Source organism: Hypanus sabinus, chromosome 5 (genome assembly GCF_030144855.1).
Source record: "Hypanus sabinus isolate sHypSab1 chromosome 5, sHypSab1.hap1, whole genome shotgun sequence".
Classification (NCBI taxonomy): domain Eukaryota; kingdom Metazoa; phylum Chordata; class Chondrichthyes; order Myliobatiformes; family Dasyatidae; genus Hypanus; species Hypanus sabinus.
Window position 1 is genome coordinate 160,185,748 of NC_082710.1, and position 18,006 is coordinate 160,203,753.

The window sequence follows — 18,006 nt, forward strand, 5'->3', positions numbered from 1 at the left end:
GCCGGTAGACAATAAGGTGCAAGGTAATAACAAGATAGAACAGGAGGTCATCTTGTCCTTCCTGTATCTTATTCTGTTAAATAACATGAGATCTCCCACCTAATAGTTATTACATCTCTCTCCAGGTATTGTTACTCTACCAATAATTATTTTATTCGCTGTGTCTTTCCTGCTGTTACTCATGCCTGAACTAGGAAAGATTAACAGTGGTCTGGAACATTGTGGTAAGCTGCAGATTATTTATTGTGATAAAACAAAAAAATGTCGGTGTCAGCAATGAAGCAATGTCGTCTAAATCCTTGCACCGTCTGTCGTTGACAGTTTCCGTGGCTGTACCGCTTAGTGGACTTCTTATGATCTGCTTATCCAATTACATCCTGAAGGAAAAGTTTCACCAGTTGAGTAAGTTCACCCTCATTACCATTCCTACCGATGAAAACCACAGCATTCACATCTGGGTAATCGGGGTAATGCGGGAAATAGGGATCCGGTGGGTTTAGCAATGGGGTGGTGTTCTTTGACCCACCAGATCTCTGCATATTATTTGTCCCCGCGTGGACCACGAGCTTTAGATCACCACTGGGCTCAGAGATCCCTTCATACCGATCCATGGGTTTAGACAACATCTCCAATCCCTGCAGCGGGTCACCAGTCCCAGGTCCCAGCCCAAGAGCAAGGTGAATAACTTGGGAATCGCTGGTTGATTCATCAGTCTGTCGTCACCTGTTTACCCTGCCTTCCCCTCTGCCACAGACAAATGAGATTTTATTGAGATTTAAGACCCCAGTTTTAGCTGGAATAGAATCATCTTGGAGTGTTTTTAAAGTCAAATCTCGGTGGAACCCAGAACAGCAAGTGTAAAATAGTCCATTTCCAGAATGAAACTTCAACAGGCTGTCTTCACAAGGGAGTTCACACACACACTCTCCAGCTTGGAGGCTGCCCTCTAAACCCAGGCTCTGTGTCAGCTGAGCTCAGATTGAGATAAACCAGTGGCCTCCGGCCATACAGGACAAGAGACAGTGAGCGGACGGGAGCTGTTGGAACTCGGCCAGCCGGGCATATCTATGGAGGGGAATACATGCAGGATATCTGAGGGGTCCCGGGCTGAAACGTCGACTGTTTATTCCCGTGCATAGATGTTGTCAGATGTGCTGAGTTCCTCCAGCATTTTGTGTGAGCTGCTCAAGTTTTTCCGCATCTAGTGCAGAATCCCTTGTATTTGCTGTTGTGAATGGAACACCGACGTCTGGCGGGCAGCTTTGGAACGGCAAGGCCACTTCCATTTAAGGAAGATTGCAGATAAGGGCGTAAAGAAGACAAGAAATGTTAAAAAATAATACTGGTTAGGAAAGAGTTGAAGGGTAAAATGTGAAGCTATATTGTCCTTCTAGGCCATCTGTGGTTAAGATGAAACAAAGTAGGGTTTGCAATTGTGACTCGTATTGATGTTAAGGCGAGGTGCGTGTGGCTGGCTAGATGTGCGGGAGTAGAGAAGGCATACTTACCTGGCAGGGAACCATCGGTGATCAGGATGGCCGAGGATCCAGGATGGGGCTATCCCATTGCGCTCCGGGTGTGCTGATGCCTGCGATATCCCCAAATGCCGGGTACTTGACTGCATAATTTGTGGCAGTGGTGGACTGCGTTCGCACTTTGCCCTGATCATTGATTCAAAAGTAGAGCTAGTCTGTAGACATTGTTTTTTTTCCAGCTGCTCCACTAACTCGTTGTCAATTTCACTAATCCACCAATTTACGCTGCTGCTGAGTTTAATAGGCCATTTGGCCCATCAGTGGTGTAAAGTACTTCTAGCCTGCTTGCACTCTTGGGCAAAGCTTACTCTCCCCAACCTGATCAAGGTTGCAAAGAGCATAAGAGCGCAATTAGGCCATTCAGCTCATTGGGCCATGGGCAGCAACTCTGCATATCACAAGCAATGCACACAAAATGTTGGGGGAAACTCAGCAGGCCAGGCAGCAGCTATGGAAAAGAGTACAGTTGACGTTTTGGGCCAAGACCTTAAGCACGACTGGTATCACAAGTCCTGGCTTTGCAACCACTGACACCAGGCAGACAATCTCGGAAACTGGCTGGAAGCCCAAAAACAGTTTATTTGTCACATATGCTGGGAAAGCATTAGATTATGATTCTTTTTACATCTTGGCTGCATTCCAATGGCAATGGCAAACCACTTCTCTAGAAACATTTCCCAAGTACCATTATGGTGATGGATGGAGAAAAGAAAAGGTCCATCAGCGTGAAGGAGGTATTAATGGAAGGCCATCATCACACACGTCATATGACACGCACCATGATAACTTCTCCCTTGCAACCCCATTCTCCTGCCTTCACTTTGTGACTTTTAACATTCTGCCTAATTAAGAACGTATCATATGAATATTGAAAACCTACAGCACAACACAGGCCCTTCGGCCCACAAAGCCATGCCAAACATGTCCCTACCTAGGCTTACCTATAACCCTCTATTTATCTAAACTCCATGTCCATCCACCAGGAGTCTCTTAAAAGACCCGATCGTTTTTGCCTCCACCACCGCTGCCGCTGGCAGCCCATTCACCACTCTTTGCTTAAAAAAATCTTCCTCCTGACATCTCCTCTGTTCCTACACCCTGAAACTATGCCGTCTCGTGCTAGCCATTTCAGCCCCTGACTATCCCACACGATCAATATCTCTCATCATCTTGTATACCTCTATCGGGTCACCTCTAACCCTCCGTCACTCCAAGGAGAATAGGCATGCTCCCCAATGTAAGCAATGACCTTGTAAATCTCCTCTGCACCCTTTCTATGGTTTCCACCTCCTTCCTGTAGTGAGGCGAGCAGAACTGAGCACTGTACTCCTAGTGAGGTCTGACCAGGGTTGTATATAGCTGCAACATTACCTCTTGGCTTTTAAACTCAAACCCACAATTCATGAAGGCCAATGCACCGTATGACTTCTTAACCACAGAATCAACCTGCGCAGCAGCTTTGAGTGTCCTGTGGATTCGAACCCCAAGATCCCCCTGATCCTCCACACTGCCAACAGTCTTACCATGAATACAATATCCGGCCATCATATTTGACCTACCAAAATTAACCATATCACACTTACACAACAGTAAATTGCTGGTGGAATGCAGCAGGCCAGGCAGAATCTATAGGAAGAAGTACAGTCAACGTTTCAGGTCAAGACCCTTCGTCAGGACAGACTGAACACAGAGACAGTAAGAGATTTGAAAGTGGGAGGGGGAGGGGGAGACCCGAAATGATAGGGAAGACAGTAGGGGGAGGAGTGAAGCTAAGAGCTGGGAAGTTGATTGGTAAAAGTGATACAAGGCTGGAGAAAGGGGAGTATCATAGGGCGGAAGGCCTGGGGTAAGAAGGGGACGAGGGGCATTAACGGAAGTTAGAGGTATCAATGTTCATGCCATCAGCGTGGGGGCTACCCAGACGGAATCTAAGGTGGTGTTCCTCCAACCTGAATGTGGCTTCATCTCGAACACTAAATTCCACCAGCAATTTAGTGTTATGTTCTTGAATTTTCAGCATCTGCAGATTTTCTCTAGTTTACACCTCACACTTAACTAGGTTGAACTCCATCTGCCACTTCTCAGCCCAGTTCCACACTATCCACAATGCTCCCAACCTTTGTGTCATAAGTAAAATTACTAAACCATCCCCCCACTTCCTTATCCAGGTCATTTATAAAAATTATACAGTATTGGGGTCCCAGAACAGATCCCTGAGGCACTCCACTGGTCACCGACCTCCAGGCAGATTATGACCTGTCTACAAGCACTTCTGTGGGCAAGCAAAGCAATGTCCATCCCATGCCTCCTTACTTTCTCAATAAGATCATAAGAGAGTGGAGCGGAATTAGGCCATTTGGTGCATTGAATCTGCTCCACCATTTAATCATGGCAGATCCTTTTCTCCCCTCCTCAGCCCCACTCCCCTGCCTACTCCCTGATGCCATGTCCAATCAAAAACCTATCAAGCTCCAGGTTAAATACACCCAATAACCTGGCCTCTTACAGCTGCCCGTGGTAACAAATTCCACAAATTTACTGCCCTCTGGCTAAAGAATTTCTCCTCATCTCTGTAATGGACACCCCTTTATCCCGAGTCTGTGTCCTCTTGACCTAGACTCCCCACCATGCTTTCCACATCTACTCTCGCTGGGCCTTTCAACATCCAAAAGGTTTCAATGAGATCCCCTGTCAGCCTTCTAAATTCCAGCTAGTACAGACCCAGAGCTATCAAACATTCTTTGTATGTAACCCTTTCATTCCCAGAATCATCCTTGTGAACCTCCTCTGAACCCTCTCCAATGCCAGCTCATCTTTTCTGATATAAGGAGCCCAAAACTGTTCACAATACTCAAGGTGAGGCCTCACTGGTGCCATATTAAGCCTCAGCATCACATCCCTGCTCTTGTATTCTAGTCCTTTTGAAATGAATGCTAACATTGCATTTGCCTTCCTCACCACCGACTACCTGCAAGTTTACCTTTAGGGTGTTCTGCACAAAGAGTCCCAAGTCCATTTGCATCTCTGATTTTCAAATTTACTCCCCATTTAGAAAACAGTATGCACATTTATTTCTCTACCAAAGTGCATGCCCATGCAATTTCCAACATTGTATTTCATTTGCCATTTTCTTACTCTGTGCAAGGCTTTCTGCATCCTGAGGGATTGGAATGAGAACCCAGCAGCATAGAGATGATCTAATAGGGAGAGGCTCCTTGCACTAGCAGCCAAGTGAGGTGTTGATGTTTGCTGAGCTCAGGCAGAGAAGCGTACTGCCAGACACACGTGATTTAGCCTCTCTTGACAGGACAATACTCTCATCCCAGGAACTAATCTGCCTCCAATTAGATCACATCCAATGCTATAATCTCCCAACTTAGGTAAGGGCAATAGAACACTTTTTCTTCATTTCCTCTGGGATCACAGAACACTGCAGCACAGGAACAGGCCGTTCAGCCCATCTAGTCCCTGCCAAACTGTTATTCAGCCTCATAACCTGCACCTCGATCATGTCCATGTTCTTACGCCAACCTTATCTTAAATGTTGAAATTGAACCTGCATCCACCACTTCCTCTGGTAGCTCCTTCCACTCTCCCACCACCCTCCTGCTCAAGACGTTCATCCTCAGGTTTCCCTTAAATATTTCACCTCTTACCCTTAACCTGTGACCTCCAGCTTGAATTTCACTCTCCCTCATAATTTTGTGTCCCTCTGTCAAATCTCCCCTCACTCTCCTACACTGCAGGGTAGAAAGTGCTAACTTATAACTCAGGCCCTCAAGGACCTTGCAACAATCTTGTAAATGTTCTTGGCACTCTTTCAATTTGTCTTATAGGTAGGTAGGTGACCTGAACTGCACACAGTACTCCAAATTAGGCAGGCCTCACCAGCATTTTGTACAACTGCTGTACTCAACCATTTAATACATGACCACCAATGCACCAAGGCTGACACCAATCCTGAACTAAATACCACTACAATCTCCTCTGCTCCGAGGAAAGCACTTTACTCACATAACTAATCTTGCCCCTGCAGTCATTTTACTGAATGCCGACTGCTCCCCTCCCAAAGCCCTGCCGTCATTGCTGAAATCCGGACCCATCGCCTGGTTGTAGTCAAGCCAGTGTTTTCTAAATGCTCATTAGGAGTCCCCTTTCCTGTACTATCTGTCTATATTGTAAAGACCAGTATCTCAAATACAGTCCCGCATGCAACACTTGTCACAGTCTTCCAATCAGGAGCATGTCTTTCCACCGGCATCTACTGCCTCCTGTTACCAGGCCAATGCTGGAATCCAGTTTGACAGCTTTCTTCAGATCCTGCTGCATGTGCCTTAACCTCCTGATCAATGGGTCAAATGGCTCAGTTATGCTCTTATCTCTTATGGTCTGCCACAGCGTGAATCAGGACCCACTAGCTTGGTTAGCCTCATCAGTAAGTATGCAGGTTCTGTTTGCCAGTGGAGTGAGGCACCAGATCCTCTGTCTCAGGGCTGATCCAGACTTAGAGAAGAGAGAGCAGCAGAGGGTGGGAGGAGTGGAAGGAGGAAGAGAAGGGGGACGAGGTGGAAATGAGAGAGATATTATTATTATTGGCCCCTATGCCAGATTCACCCACTGCCACACTCAACCCCATCTCTCTCCTGCTCTGCCCCTACCTTTGGGTTTCCCTTTCTCCCTCTAATCAATCTCTTCTTCTCTCTCTGCTCCGCCTCTCCTCCTCCTCACCGCATCACCACCCCAGTCCAATTTCCTTTCTCCCTACCCTTTCAGTCAAACCCTCAGCCCATCTCTCTCTCTCCCTCTCCTCTCCCCCACCATCCCTTTGCCTCTCCTTGTCCCCAACACTCCACCTCTCCCTGTAATGTGGTGAACTATGTGCCTGTCGGGACACGCCCCTGCTGACTGCTCCTGTGGCTCCTCCCACAGGCCCCTGTATAAAGGAGATCTGCGGCCTGACGCTCGGCCTCAGTCTCCAAGACATTGTATGATAGACACTCACTCCTGGTTCCTTCTTCCAGTCAATAAAAGCCGATATCTCGCCTTATGTCTCAGTGTGAGTTATTGATGGTGCATCACGTGCTCCATTTCCTAATCTCTGCCCCGAACAATCCCCAACTCCTTCCCCAGTATCCCTTTCTCCCTTCCCCACTGGCACATCCCATTCACTCTCCTTTTTCTGATTCCTCCTCTCCCAGTTTCCCCTGCTCCTCTCCCCTCCTCCCTCCCGTGTTCACCTCCCTACCCATCCCTCTACCCTTATCCCTCCTTCATCATTATTATTTTCCGTGCACACAATTGATTTGTTACAAATGTTAACATGCTGATTTCTAGTTGGGTTTTCCATGCATGTTAATTTTGTATATTTCCTTCTGCTAACTTTAGTCCTGTTGTATATTTGTAAGTTTTACGGTATTAAAGCTGATGTTAAAATTGAGTGTCTTTGGTGATACTTGGCACGAACCCACTCAGTGAGACCTCTCTTATACACTTTCAGATAAAGGCTGTCACAGCCTCACTCTGACCTGGGGAACGTTCCTCGCATCAACAGCTGTGATTGGATTGATCCACTCCGTGTACTTTGCAGTGTGTCACTGTGAGTATCAAATGCACCAAAGCTTTCAGCCGTTCAAACACAGTCTAAAGAACTCAGTCACAGTGAAAACTTACCACCGTTTCTCACCGACACTTCAGCTTCTGAAAGGGAGATAGTCATGGGGAAATCTCCAACACCTTTCTCCATCTGTCTGTCTCTCTCCCTTACTCTACCTCTCCCTGTCTCTGCCTCTCTTGCTGAATCTCACTGCCTGTCTGTTCCTCTGTTTCTGTCTCTTTCCATTCTCTCTGGCTCCCTGTTTCTCACTTGCTCACTCATTTCCACCCCTCTCTACCTCCTTCCTGGCCGTTCCCTTTCATTCAGGAAGTACTTTCACCCAGATCTGTGGGGTTCTGCTGAAATAGTGATTGGGTTATTGTTGTCACATGTACTGAGAGTGAGAAACCTGTGCTGTACACTGGTCATTCAGATCACATTATTATTTTTAATCAGCTTTATTTCTTGCATCCTTCACATGCATGAGGAGTAAAAATCTTTAATCCAAAGGTCCCGTCAGCACTCAGTGTTCAAACTCAGCTGTGAGGAGAAGCCCCACCAAAATAGACTGAAATAAGAGCAAACTAAAATTAAACATTATTTTATTGAGGCTGGAATTTAAGTGGAGAGAGGGAAGGGGTGGGAAGAGGGGAGGAGAGGGGTGGGAAGGTGAGAGATTGAGGAAGGAGAGGAGAGGGGTGGGAAATGGGAGAGAGGTGGAGGGAGAGTAGGATAAAGGATGTGTAATGTTAAGAATCCATACTGTCTCTCTGTCTGTTCATTTTAATCGTTTGGGACCTTGTGGATCATGTGTGGAAGGACTGACTGTTGTAGATCTGCTGCAGCACAGATCCAGGGAATGATAGTAAATGGGAATGAGATAACAGACCTGTGCAACGCCTCGGTTTCCGAAGACCAGTAACATGAAGGCGGCTCCCAGTGCAGGTCAGGGGCCTTTATCCCGATTCCGTGATTTATGAAAGATATTTTGTTCATTATAGATTATCGAAACAAGGCACAAGCAGGAGACATTAAACAGGTAATTTTTATAATAATAATTTCTCCTGCTTTTTAGTGTGGTGTTCCAAGCATGGTTTGATAAGTTCACTGATACCCCCTCCCTTTCTTACACTCACATGTTCACACTGTCCATAAAATCCTCTCACAGTCTCTTATGCACTGTTGCACCCAGAGAAAACCTATAGGGCCATTTTTGGCAACTGTACACAGCGTGATTGGAATTTACATAATTATAATTTCTCTTACTGTTTCATTGCTCCCATGTCTGGGCATATTCTCCACATAAATTATGGACAGTAATTATCCTTACCAACCCACCCCACCCCACTGTTACCCCCCAGTCTGGAGTTGCACAGTGTGGCTGGTTTGGTGTCCTCGTTTTGCATCATTTGTTCAGTCCAACTTGCTGCCTCTGTGGTCTGTGTCACCGTGGTTTGAGTCTGAACGTTCATCATCAGGTAATCTGCACCCTCGTTGTGGACAATATAAGGATGGAGGGGCAGGTGGTATTGAAGAAGCAGGGAGTCTGCAGAGGACTTGGAGACATTGGGAGAGTGGGCAAAGAGGGGCAGATGCGATACAGTGTTGGGAAGTGTATGGTCATGCACTTTGGCAGAAGAAATACAGATGTAGATGATTTTCTAAAGAAGTGGAAAATTCAAAAATACAAGATGCAAAAGGACTCGGGAGTGCCTAAAGTATAACTTTCAGGTTGAGTCGGTGGTGAGGAGGTAAATGCAATGATAGCATTCATTACGAGAAGACAAGAATATAAAAATAAGATCGTAATACAATAGACAATAGGTGCAGAAGTAGACCATTCGGCCCTTCGAGCTTGCAACACCATTTTGAGATCATGGCTGATCAACTACTATCAATACCCGGTCCCTGCCTTGTCCCCATATCCGTTGATTCCCCTATCCATAAGATACCTATCTAGCTCCTTCTTGAAAGCATCCAGAGAATTGGCCTCCACTACCTTCTGAGGCAGTGCATTCCAGACCCCCACAACTCTCTGGGAGAAGAAGTTTTTCCTTAACTCTGTCCTAAATGACCTACCCCTTATTCTCAAACCATGCCCTCTGGTACTGGACTCTCCCAGCATCTGGAGCATATTTCCTGCCTCTATCTTGTCCAATCCCTTAATAATTTTATATGTTTCAATCAGATCCGCTCTCAATCTCTTTAATTCCAGTGTGTACAAGCCCAGTCTCTCTAACCTCTCTGCATAAGACAGTGCAGACATTCCAGGAATTAACCTTGTGAATCTACGCTGCACTTCCTCTACAGCCAGGATGTCCTTCCTTAACCCTGGAGACCAAAACTGTACATAATACTCCAGGTGTGGTCTCACCAGGGCTCTGTACAAATGCAAGTATTTCCTTGCTCTTGTACTCAATTCCCTTTGTAATAAATGCCAACATTCCATTAGCCTTCTTCACTGCCTGCTGCACTTGCTCATTCACCTTCAGTGACTGATGAACAAGGACTCCTAGATCTCTTTGTATTTCTCCCTTACCTAACTCTACACCGTTCAGATAATAATCTGCCTTCCTGTTCTTACTCCCAAAGTGATAACCTCACACTTATTCACATTAAACGTCATCTGCCAAGTATCTGCCCACTCACCCAGCCTATCCAAGTCACCCTGAATTCTCCTAACATCTTCATCAGATGTCACACTGCCACCCAGCTTAGTATCATCGGCAAATTTGCTGATGTTATTTTCAATGCCTTCATCCAAATCATTGACGTAAATTGTAAACAGCTGTGGTCCCAATACCGAGCCCTGTGGCAGCCCATTAGTCACCACTTGCCATTCCGAGGCATTGGTCAGACCACATTTGGAATATTGGGTGAGCAGTTTCAAGCCTCTTATCTAAAGAAGGATGTGCTGACGGTGGAGAGGGGCCAAAGAGGTTCAAAAGAATAATCCTGGAAACAAAAGGGTTAACAACAGAAGAGCATTGGATGACTCTTGGCCTGGACTCACTGGAGTTTAGATGATTGAGGGGGGGATCTCGTTGAAACTTATAGAATGTTCAGAAACCTAGATAGAGTGGATGTGGAGAGGAGGTTTCTACAGTGAGAGAGAGTAGGACCAGAGGGCACAGTATCAGAACACAAGGATGTCCCTTTAGAACAGAGGAGAGTAGGGACTTCTTTAGGCAAAGGGTAGGGAATCTGTGGAATTCATCGCTGCAGACAGTTTGGTAAATTTAAAGCAGAATTTGATAGGTTCTAGGTTAGTAAGGGCATCAAATGTTATGGGGAGGAGGCAGGAGAATGGGGTTGAGAGGGATAATAAATGGAGGCTTCATTTTGCCCCTGTGTCTTACGGTAACAATTGCAATTTGTCTATTCCAGCTGATTGGGGAAACGCATGACCTGGAAGCTGAATCAAGTTACAAAGTTGAATCCAAGAAGGTTCTGGTTGTTTAGGCTGGACACAACAGTCTTCGCTTGCTGATCTGAGAGGATGATGTTCTCTGTTTTCCTGCTATTAACTCAAGCTTGAAATACTCAATGTTGTCAGTTTTAAGTAAGCTTATCCTGTGTGAAGGCAATATTGCAAACAGTGTCTTTTCTTGGTTTCCAGAGAGAAATTTTCAGCCTGACAATCCAGCACCACTGTCCTTAATGCTGGAATTATAGGTCTAGATTCCATGAAGGAATAAAGGGGCTCACCCACCCCAGCATCCCATTCACCCAGAGGTTACAGGGACTCACAGCCGAGAGTCTTCTGGAAACATTTAAGGATTTTGGAAAATTTTCAGGAAATAAACTTAGTTTGAATAAAAGTGAATTGTTTCCATTGACTGCTCCTGTTAGTACATATAATGATATTCAGTTTTGAATTGTTAATACATTTAGATATTTAGGTAGTATAATTACTAAATTACTGATTACTGATATAATTACTGATATAGTTCCTGTAGTAGACGCCAGGAAACTGCTATTTTCTAGATGAAATCCACTTACTCTTTCCTTAATAGGTCATACCTATGCTAAGAAAATGGTGATTTTACCTAGATTGTAATAAATTTTCCAAAATATACCTATCTTTTTAACTAAAAATTTTTTTGATCAAATTGACTCTCTTATTTATTCCTTTATTTGGAACAATAAGAGACCAAGAATTAACAAGTACCATTTACAAGAACCCAAAAAAGATGGTGGACTTGCACTCCCTAATTTATTGGGCTATGAATATTAGACAATTATGTTTTTGGTTATACTGGTTTGATAAGAGCCAAAAACTACTATGGGTTGATTTGGAATTAAAAGCTGTTAAACAATTTCATTTAACTTCAATATTAGGAGCTCCATTACCTTTAAAGCTCTCTAAAATTCCAAATTTAAATTTTTACCCGGTTATTAAACAATCTTTACGGATTTGGATTCAGTTTCGCAATTTTTTTGAATTTTAAACAATTTAAGTTGTCTAGTTTTTTATATCGAAACATTTCATTTAAACCTTCAATAACCATGGAGAAATAAAGGGATCCGTTTTTTTACAGATTTATTTTGTGATGGCCGATTGATGACTTTTGAAGAGTTAATTAACAAATACTCTCTCGCTCATACATATTTTTTTGCAATCTTTTCAGGTTAGATATTTTTTACAACAATATTTACCTAAGTTTCCTTATCTACATGAATCTGATTTGTTGGATATCATTTTGAAGTTGAATCCTTTAGTGAGAGGTTCCATTAGCAGAATTTATAATTTATTTTTGTTATAAAAAGAGAACCTACCACTAAAGATTAAACAAGAGTGGGAGAGAGAACTTAATATGACCTTTGTTAATGAAGGTTGGGTTTGAATTTTGAAAAACGTAAATTCTTCTTCTATATGTGCCAACCATTGTTTTATTCAATTTAAAATTGTCCATCGTTATTACTTAACAAAGGAGAGACTATCTAAAATATTCCTTAGTGTAGATAATTACTGTGATAGATCTAAAACTGAAGTAGCTACTTTGTTACATATGTTCTGGTCATGTTCCTCATTAAAACTGTTTTGGAAATCTTTATTTTCTACAATTTCTAAAGCACTGTAAATTAATTTACAACCGAATAGACTAACTGTTCTATTTGGAATAGTTCCACATCTTATTCAGGGTATTTCATTTTCAGATCAACATGTAATTGCATTTGTTATATTGTTGGCAAGAAGGGCTATTTTATTAAAATGGAAAGATATCTCTTCCCCTACATTAATTGAATGGTTTTCTCAAGTAATGTTATGTCTCAGTTTGGAAAAAATTAGAACTTTGGAACCTCGATTCAATTTTGAGAGAAGATGGGGTTCTTTTGCCAAATATTACCATTTAATTTGAATTATTTTATATGGTTTCCTTCCAATTTTATTATTTTTTAAAAAAATATGAATTGACAGTTAATGCCTTTTTTTCCTTTATATATTTAGATTATGGTTAAACATTGCTTCTGGGGGTTGATTCCTAATAGTTTTTTCCCCTTTTTTTAATTTTTTTTCTTAGTTAGATGGGTTCTTTTATTTTTCATTTTCTCTATGTATAATTTTTTTCCATTTTTATATATTACGATCAGTTTTTTCAGCTCTATTAATTGTATTCGCATTAATTTGCTGAAGTTTTGCATTATTCTGTAGCTGTAGAAGATTTTGTATAAATAAAAAGATTCTAAAAATGAAATCTTCTGTGCTCTCTTTACTCTCCTATTTCAGACAGTTTTCAGATATAAACTGAATTTACATAAGAGTGAACTTTTTTCCTTTGAATAATTTGGTATCAATTAATACTAACCTTTTAAAATTGTAAGAAATCAGTTTACCTATTTGGGTGTAACAATTGCTAAGAGTTCTAAACACCTACTCAAAGAAAACTTACTTACCCTTCTGAATTATGTAACAAGGGCACTATCAAACTGGTAGTCCCCTCGTTATTGTCGATTGGCTGAATTAATTCTATTAAAATGTATATCTTACCTAAATTTATATACCTTTTTCAGGCCTTACCCATCTTTATTCCTAAATCTTTTTTTTTATTCTCTTAACTTTATTCTATCTTCTTAAATATGGAATCAACAAACATTCTCAATGAAATAAAGTTCATCTTCAAAAAGCTAAAATGAATGGAGGTTCAGCTCTGCCAAATTTTAGGTTTTATTACTGGGCAGTGAATATATGAAATCTTACATTTTGGTCATACTATATGAACTGCGAGGACTGTACGGTATGGGTTTCTTTAGAAGATAACTCTTAATAAATTTTCTATCATTTCTCTTCTTGGATCCTCACTTCCTTTATTTTTAAGTAAACTAACTGACAATTTGGTAGTTAAACATACTTTGAGGATCTGGGTACAATCTAGAAAATTCTTTGGCTTATTGAGATTTTCTCTTTCAAGTCCCATTTTTTCTAACTTTTGCAAAACCTTCTATGACTGATCCAGTTTTTAAAGAATGGGATAGATCAGGTATTAAATGCTTCCAGAATCTGTTTGTTGCAGGAAGTCTCTTTTCATTTGAACAATTGTCAGCTAAATATAGCTTACCAAAAACACACTTATTTCAATATCTACAAATTAGAGACTTTATGCGATCTCAATTATATATATATATATTTCCTAAAAGTCCTGATAAGAACCTATTAGATGTAATTTCTACTTTAAAACCTTTTCATAATGGTTCAATATCCAATATTTATAGCATATTACTGGGAATGAGAAATGTGCCTTTAGGCAAAATTAAAAATCTATGGGAACAAGAGTTACAGATTTCAATTTCTGAGCAAACTTGGAAAGGAATTTTGAAATTGGTTAGCATTTCATCGTTATGTGCTCGCCACTCCCTCCTACAAATCTAAGTGGTTCACAGGGCTCACATGACCAAGGATAAGCTATCTTGTTTTTATTCAGATATATCTCCCTATTGTGATAGATGTAATAATGGAGAAGCTTCACTAATTAATATGTTTTGGACATGTCCGAGTCTTGAAAAATACTGGAAGGAAGTATTCCAAACTTTCTCTGTACCTTTTAAGTAAATGTTAAGCCTATCCCTCTGACTGCCTTGTAAAGTATTGTTGGAGGAAATATTATTTTGGAGACATCTGATTTGCACATTTTGGCATTTATTTCTCTTTTAGTTAGGAGGGCACACTTGCTTAAATGGAAGGATGTCACTCCACCTACTCACGCTCAATGATTACATGGTGTTATGTTAAACTTAGAGAAAATCTATTGTTCAATTTCAGAATCTGGGCAAGACTTTCAAACATCTTGGGGACAATTTTTGAACTATTTTCAAAACCTTTGATTTGCTCTTAAAGAACTGATGCTGGATAATAACATATTTCACCATATGATCAGGATTTTTTTTTCCTTTTTTCTTTCTTTACCCAACAGCTTCAGTCTTGGTAGTGGGATTAGATTTTTTTGTATAATAAAATTCTCAGATTTCAATATTATGATTTAATCAGTTTACATGAATATAGATTATTGAGATTGCAAGTGTGATTCAAATATAATGTATTTGATAATATTCAATCCTTTTTTGAACCTATAATGTATATTTTACTGTAATCTGTATTCTTTTATGTAGAATGTCATAAAAATATTGAAAGAGAAAAAGCAAGATGGGATGGGTGGAGGGGAAGATTTTCACAGAGAGGGTGGATGATATAATAAGAACATAAGAAATAGGAGCAGGGGTAGGTCATCTGACCCATCAAGCCTGCCCTGGCATTCAATAAGATCATGGCTGATCTGTCCATAAACTCAGCTCCAGCTACCTGCCTTTCCACATAGACCTTAATTCCCCTACCATGTAAAAATCTATCTAACTATATCTGAAATATATTTAGTGAAGAAGCCTCAACTGCTTTCCTGGGCAGAGAATTCCACGGATTCACCACTCTCTTGGAAAACCAGTTTCTCCTCATCTCCAACCTAAATCTTCTCTCCTAAATCTTAAGGCAATGTCCCGTAGTTCTAGTCTCACCTACCAACAGAAACAACTTTCCTAATTCTATCTTATCTATCCCTTTCAAAATTTTGTATGTTTCTATAAGATCCCCTCTCATTTTTCTGAATTCCAGAGCATAGTCCTGGGCGACTCAATCTCTCCTCATAGGTTAACCACTTCATCTCTGGAATCAACCTGGTGAACCTCCTCTGCACTACCTCCAAAGCCAGTATATCCTTCCTCAAGTATGGAGACCAGAACTGCACACAGTACTCCAGGTGCGGCCTCACCAGTACCCTGTATTGTTGCAGCATGACCTCCCTGCTCTTGAATTCAATCCCTCTAGCAATGAAGGCCAACATTCTGTTTGCCTTTTTAATAACCTGTTGTACCTGCATGCCAACTTTTTACGATTCATGAACAAGCACTCCAAGTCCCTCTGCACAACAACATGCTGCAATCTTTCACCATTTAAATAAAAATCTGCTCTTCTATTATTCCTTCCAAAGTGGATGATCTCACTTTTATCAATGTTGTATTCCATCTGCCAGGCCTTGGCCCACTCACTTAACCTATCTATATCCCTCTGCAGACTCTTCACATCCTCTGTACAATTTGCTTTTCCAATCATTTTAGCGTCATCAGCACACAGTCCCCTGATACAAATCATCAGTGGAAATAGCAAACAGCTATGGGCCCAGCACTGACCCCTGCAGAACCCCACTCACCACTGAATGCCAACTAGAGAGACACCCATTTATACAACTCTCTGTATTCTATTGGTTAATCAATCCACTATCCATGCCAATACACTTACTCTGACTCCATGCATCTGTAACTTAGTTATAAGTCTCTTGTGCCGCACCTTATCTATCCCCTTCTGGAAATCCAAGTATACTACACCCACCTGTTCTCCTCTGTCCACTGCGCTCATTACGTCCTCAAAGAACTCAAGCAGCACCTGCCCTTTCTGAATCCATGCTGAGTCTGCCTAATGGAACCACTCCTTTCTAAATGTTTTGTTATTTCTTCCTTAATGACAGCTTCATGCATTTTCCTGAATACAGGTGTTAAACTAACTGGCCTATAGTTACCCGTCTTTTGCCTACATCCTTTTTTAAAATGTGGCATGACACTTGCGGTCTTCCAATCCACCTGGACACACACAGAGTCTACAGAGTTTTGATAAATGATTACCAACACATCTACTATAACCTTCGCCAATTCCCTCATCACCCTGGGATGCATCCCATCAGGGCCAGGGGACTTATATACCTTCAGGCCTCTAGTTTGCTCATCACTATCCCTTTAGTGACAGTGATTTTATCAAGGTCCTCACTACCCAATCCATCCATAACATCCTTTTTCGGCCTATTAGACATGTCCCCCGCCATGAAGACCGACACAAAATTATCATTCAATGCCTCAGCCATTCCTTATCACCCAATATCAATTTCCCCTTCTCGTCTTCTAAGGGACCTATGTTGATTTTAGCCATCCTCTTCAGCTTTACATATTTACAAAAGCTTTTGCTTATCTGCTTTTATATTTTGTGCTAATTTACTTTCATACTCTATCTTCCCTGTCCTTATTTCTTGTTTAGTTGTTCTTTGTTGTTTTTAAAGTTTTCCCAATCCTTCAGTCTCCCACTACCCTTTGGGACTTTGTACACATGAGCTTTTAATTTGATACTATCTTTTATTTCCTATTTTATCCAAGGCTGGCTCTCCCCACACTTGCTGTCCTCACTTTTGACTGGAATATTATTTTGTTGAGCACTGTGAAAAATCTCTTTGAAAGTATTCCACTGTTCCTTAACTGTCCTACCAATTAGCCTGCACTCCCAATCCACATTAATCAACTCCTCCCTCATCCCATTGTAGACTCCCTTGTTCAAGCATAATACACTAGGTTTAGATCTAACTATTTCATCCTCCATTTGTTCGCATAATTCAATCAATTCAATCAATCTTTCCAAGAGGATCCCTGACTACAAGTACATTAATCGTCCCTGTCTCATTGCACAAGACTAGATCTAAGATAATATTTTCCTTTGTAGGTTCACTAACATGCTTCTCACGAAAGCCATCACAGATGCATTCTATGAAGTCCTACTCAAGACTTTTTTGACCAACCTGATTCACCAAAGCTACGTGGAAGTTAAAATCCCCCCTGACAATTGCCGTTCCATTCTTACAAGCTTCAGTAATTTCTTGGTTAATTGCCTCTGCCACTGCAATATTTTTATTAGGTGCCCTATAGACCAGTGATTTTCTTCCCTTTACTATGTTTAATTTCTACCCAGATGGACTCAACATTCTGCTCCATAGATCTTATATCATTCTCACAATCACCCTGATCTCATCCCTAATCAAGAGCGCTACCCCACCTCCTCTGCCTTCTTGCCTATCTCTCTGTATTACCTGATACCCTTGGATATTTAATTCCCAGTCATCTCCACCTCTTTACCCTGGGTAGTAAAATGCCTTCTCTCCGAAAATCCTTTCAGACATTCCACTCACAGCCATCGAGGGTTGCCTGTCTGAATGGAGGTCTGTGACTAGTGGTATGCCACAGGGATTGAGGCTAGTTCCATTGTTGTTTCTCTATTTTATCGGTCTAGATGATAATGTGGTTAACTGGATTAGCATATTTGTGGATGATACCAAGACTGGGGTGCAGTGGACAGTGCGGAAGGCTATCATGGCTTGCAGAGATATCTACCCGGCTGGAAAAATGGGCTGAGAAATGGCAGATGGAATTCAATGCAGACAAGTGCAAGGGTTTGTACTCTTTTTTGTCCCTGTTTTAAAGGGATATCCTTCTATTCTGAGGTTGTGCCCTCCGGTCCTGGACTCCCCCACTATAGGAAACATCCTCTCTGTCAAGGCCTTTCAATATTTAATA

The 18,006-nt window shown here is 41.7% G+C and overlaps 1 protein-coding gene and 1 non-coding gene across 5 annotated transcripts in view; both read left to right on the top strand.

Moving 5' to 3' along the window:
- LOC132394505 (uncharacterized) overlaps nucleotides 1–12,807 on the top strand; it is a 47,372-nt gene extending 34,565 nt beyond the window's left edge. For all 4 annotated transcript variants that reach the window (XM_059970759.1, XM_059970756.1, XM_059970758.1 and 1 more), the window contains 5 exons: nucleotides 126–224; nucleotides 322–402; nucleotides 7,033–7,131; nucleotides 8,130–8,167; nucleotides 10,516–12,807. In XM_059970759.1, coding sequence (XP_059826742.1) covers nucleotides 126–224; nucleotides 322–402; nucleotides 7,033–7,131; nucleotides 8,130–8,167; nucleotides 10,516–10,590 — 392 coding nt within the window. In that variant the 3' untranslated portion in view covers nucleotides 10,591–12,807. The remainder of the gene's footprint in view (nucleotides 1–125; nucleotides 225–321; nucleotides 403–7,032; nucleotides 7,132–8,129; nucleotides 8,168–10,515) is intronic.
- Nucleotides 1,501–1,662, top strand: LOC132394897 (U1 spliceosomal RNA). Its single transcript, XR_009512443.1, has one exon. It is a non-coding gene; the product is annotated as a U1 spliceosomal RNA (small nuclear RNA).
- Nucleotides 12,808–18,006: the final 5,199 nt, after the last annotated feature.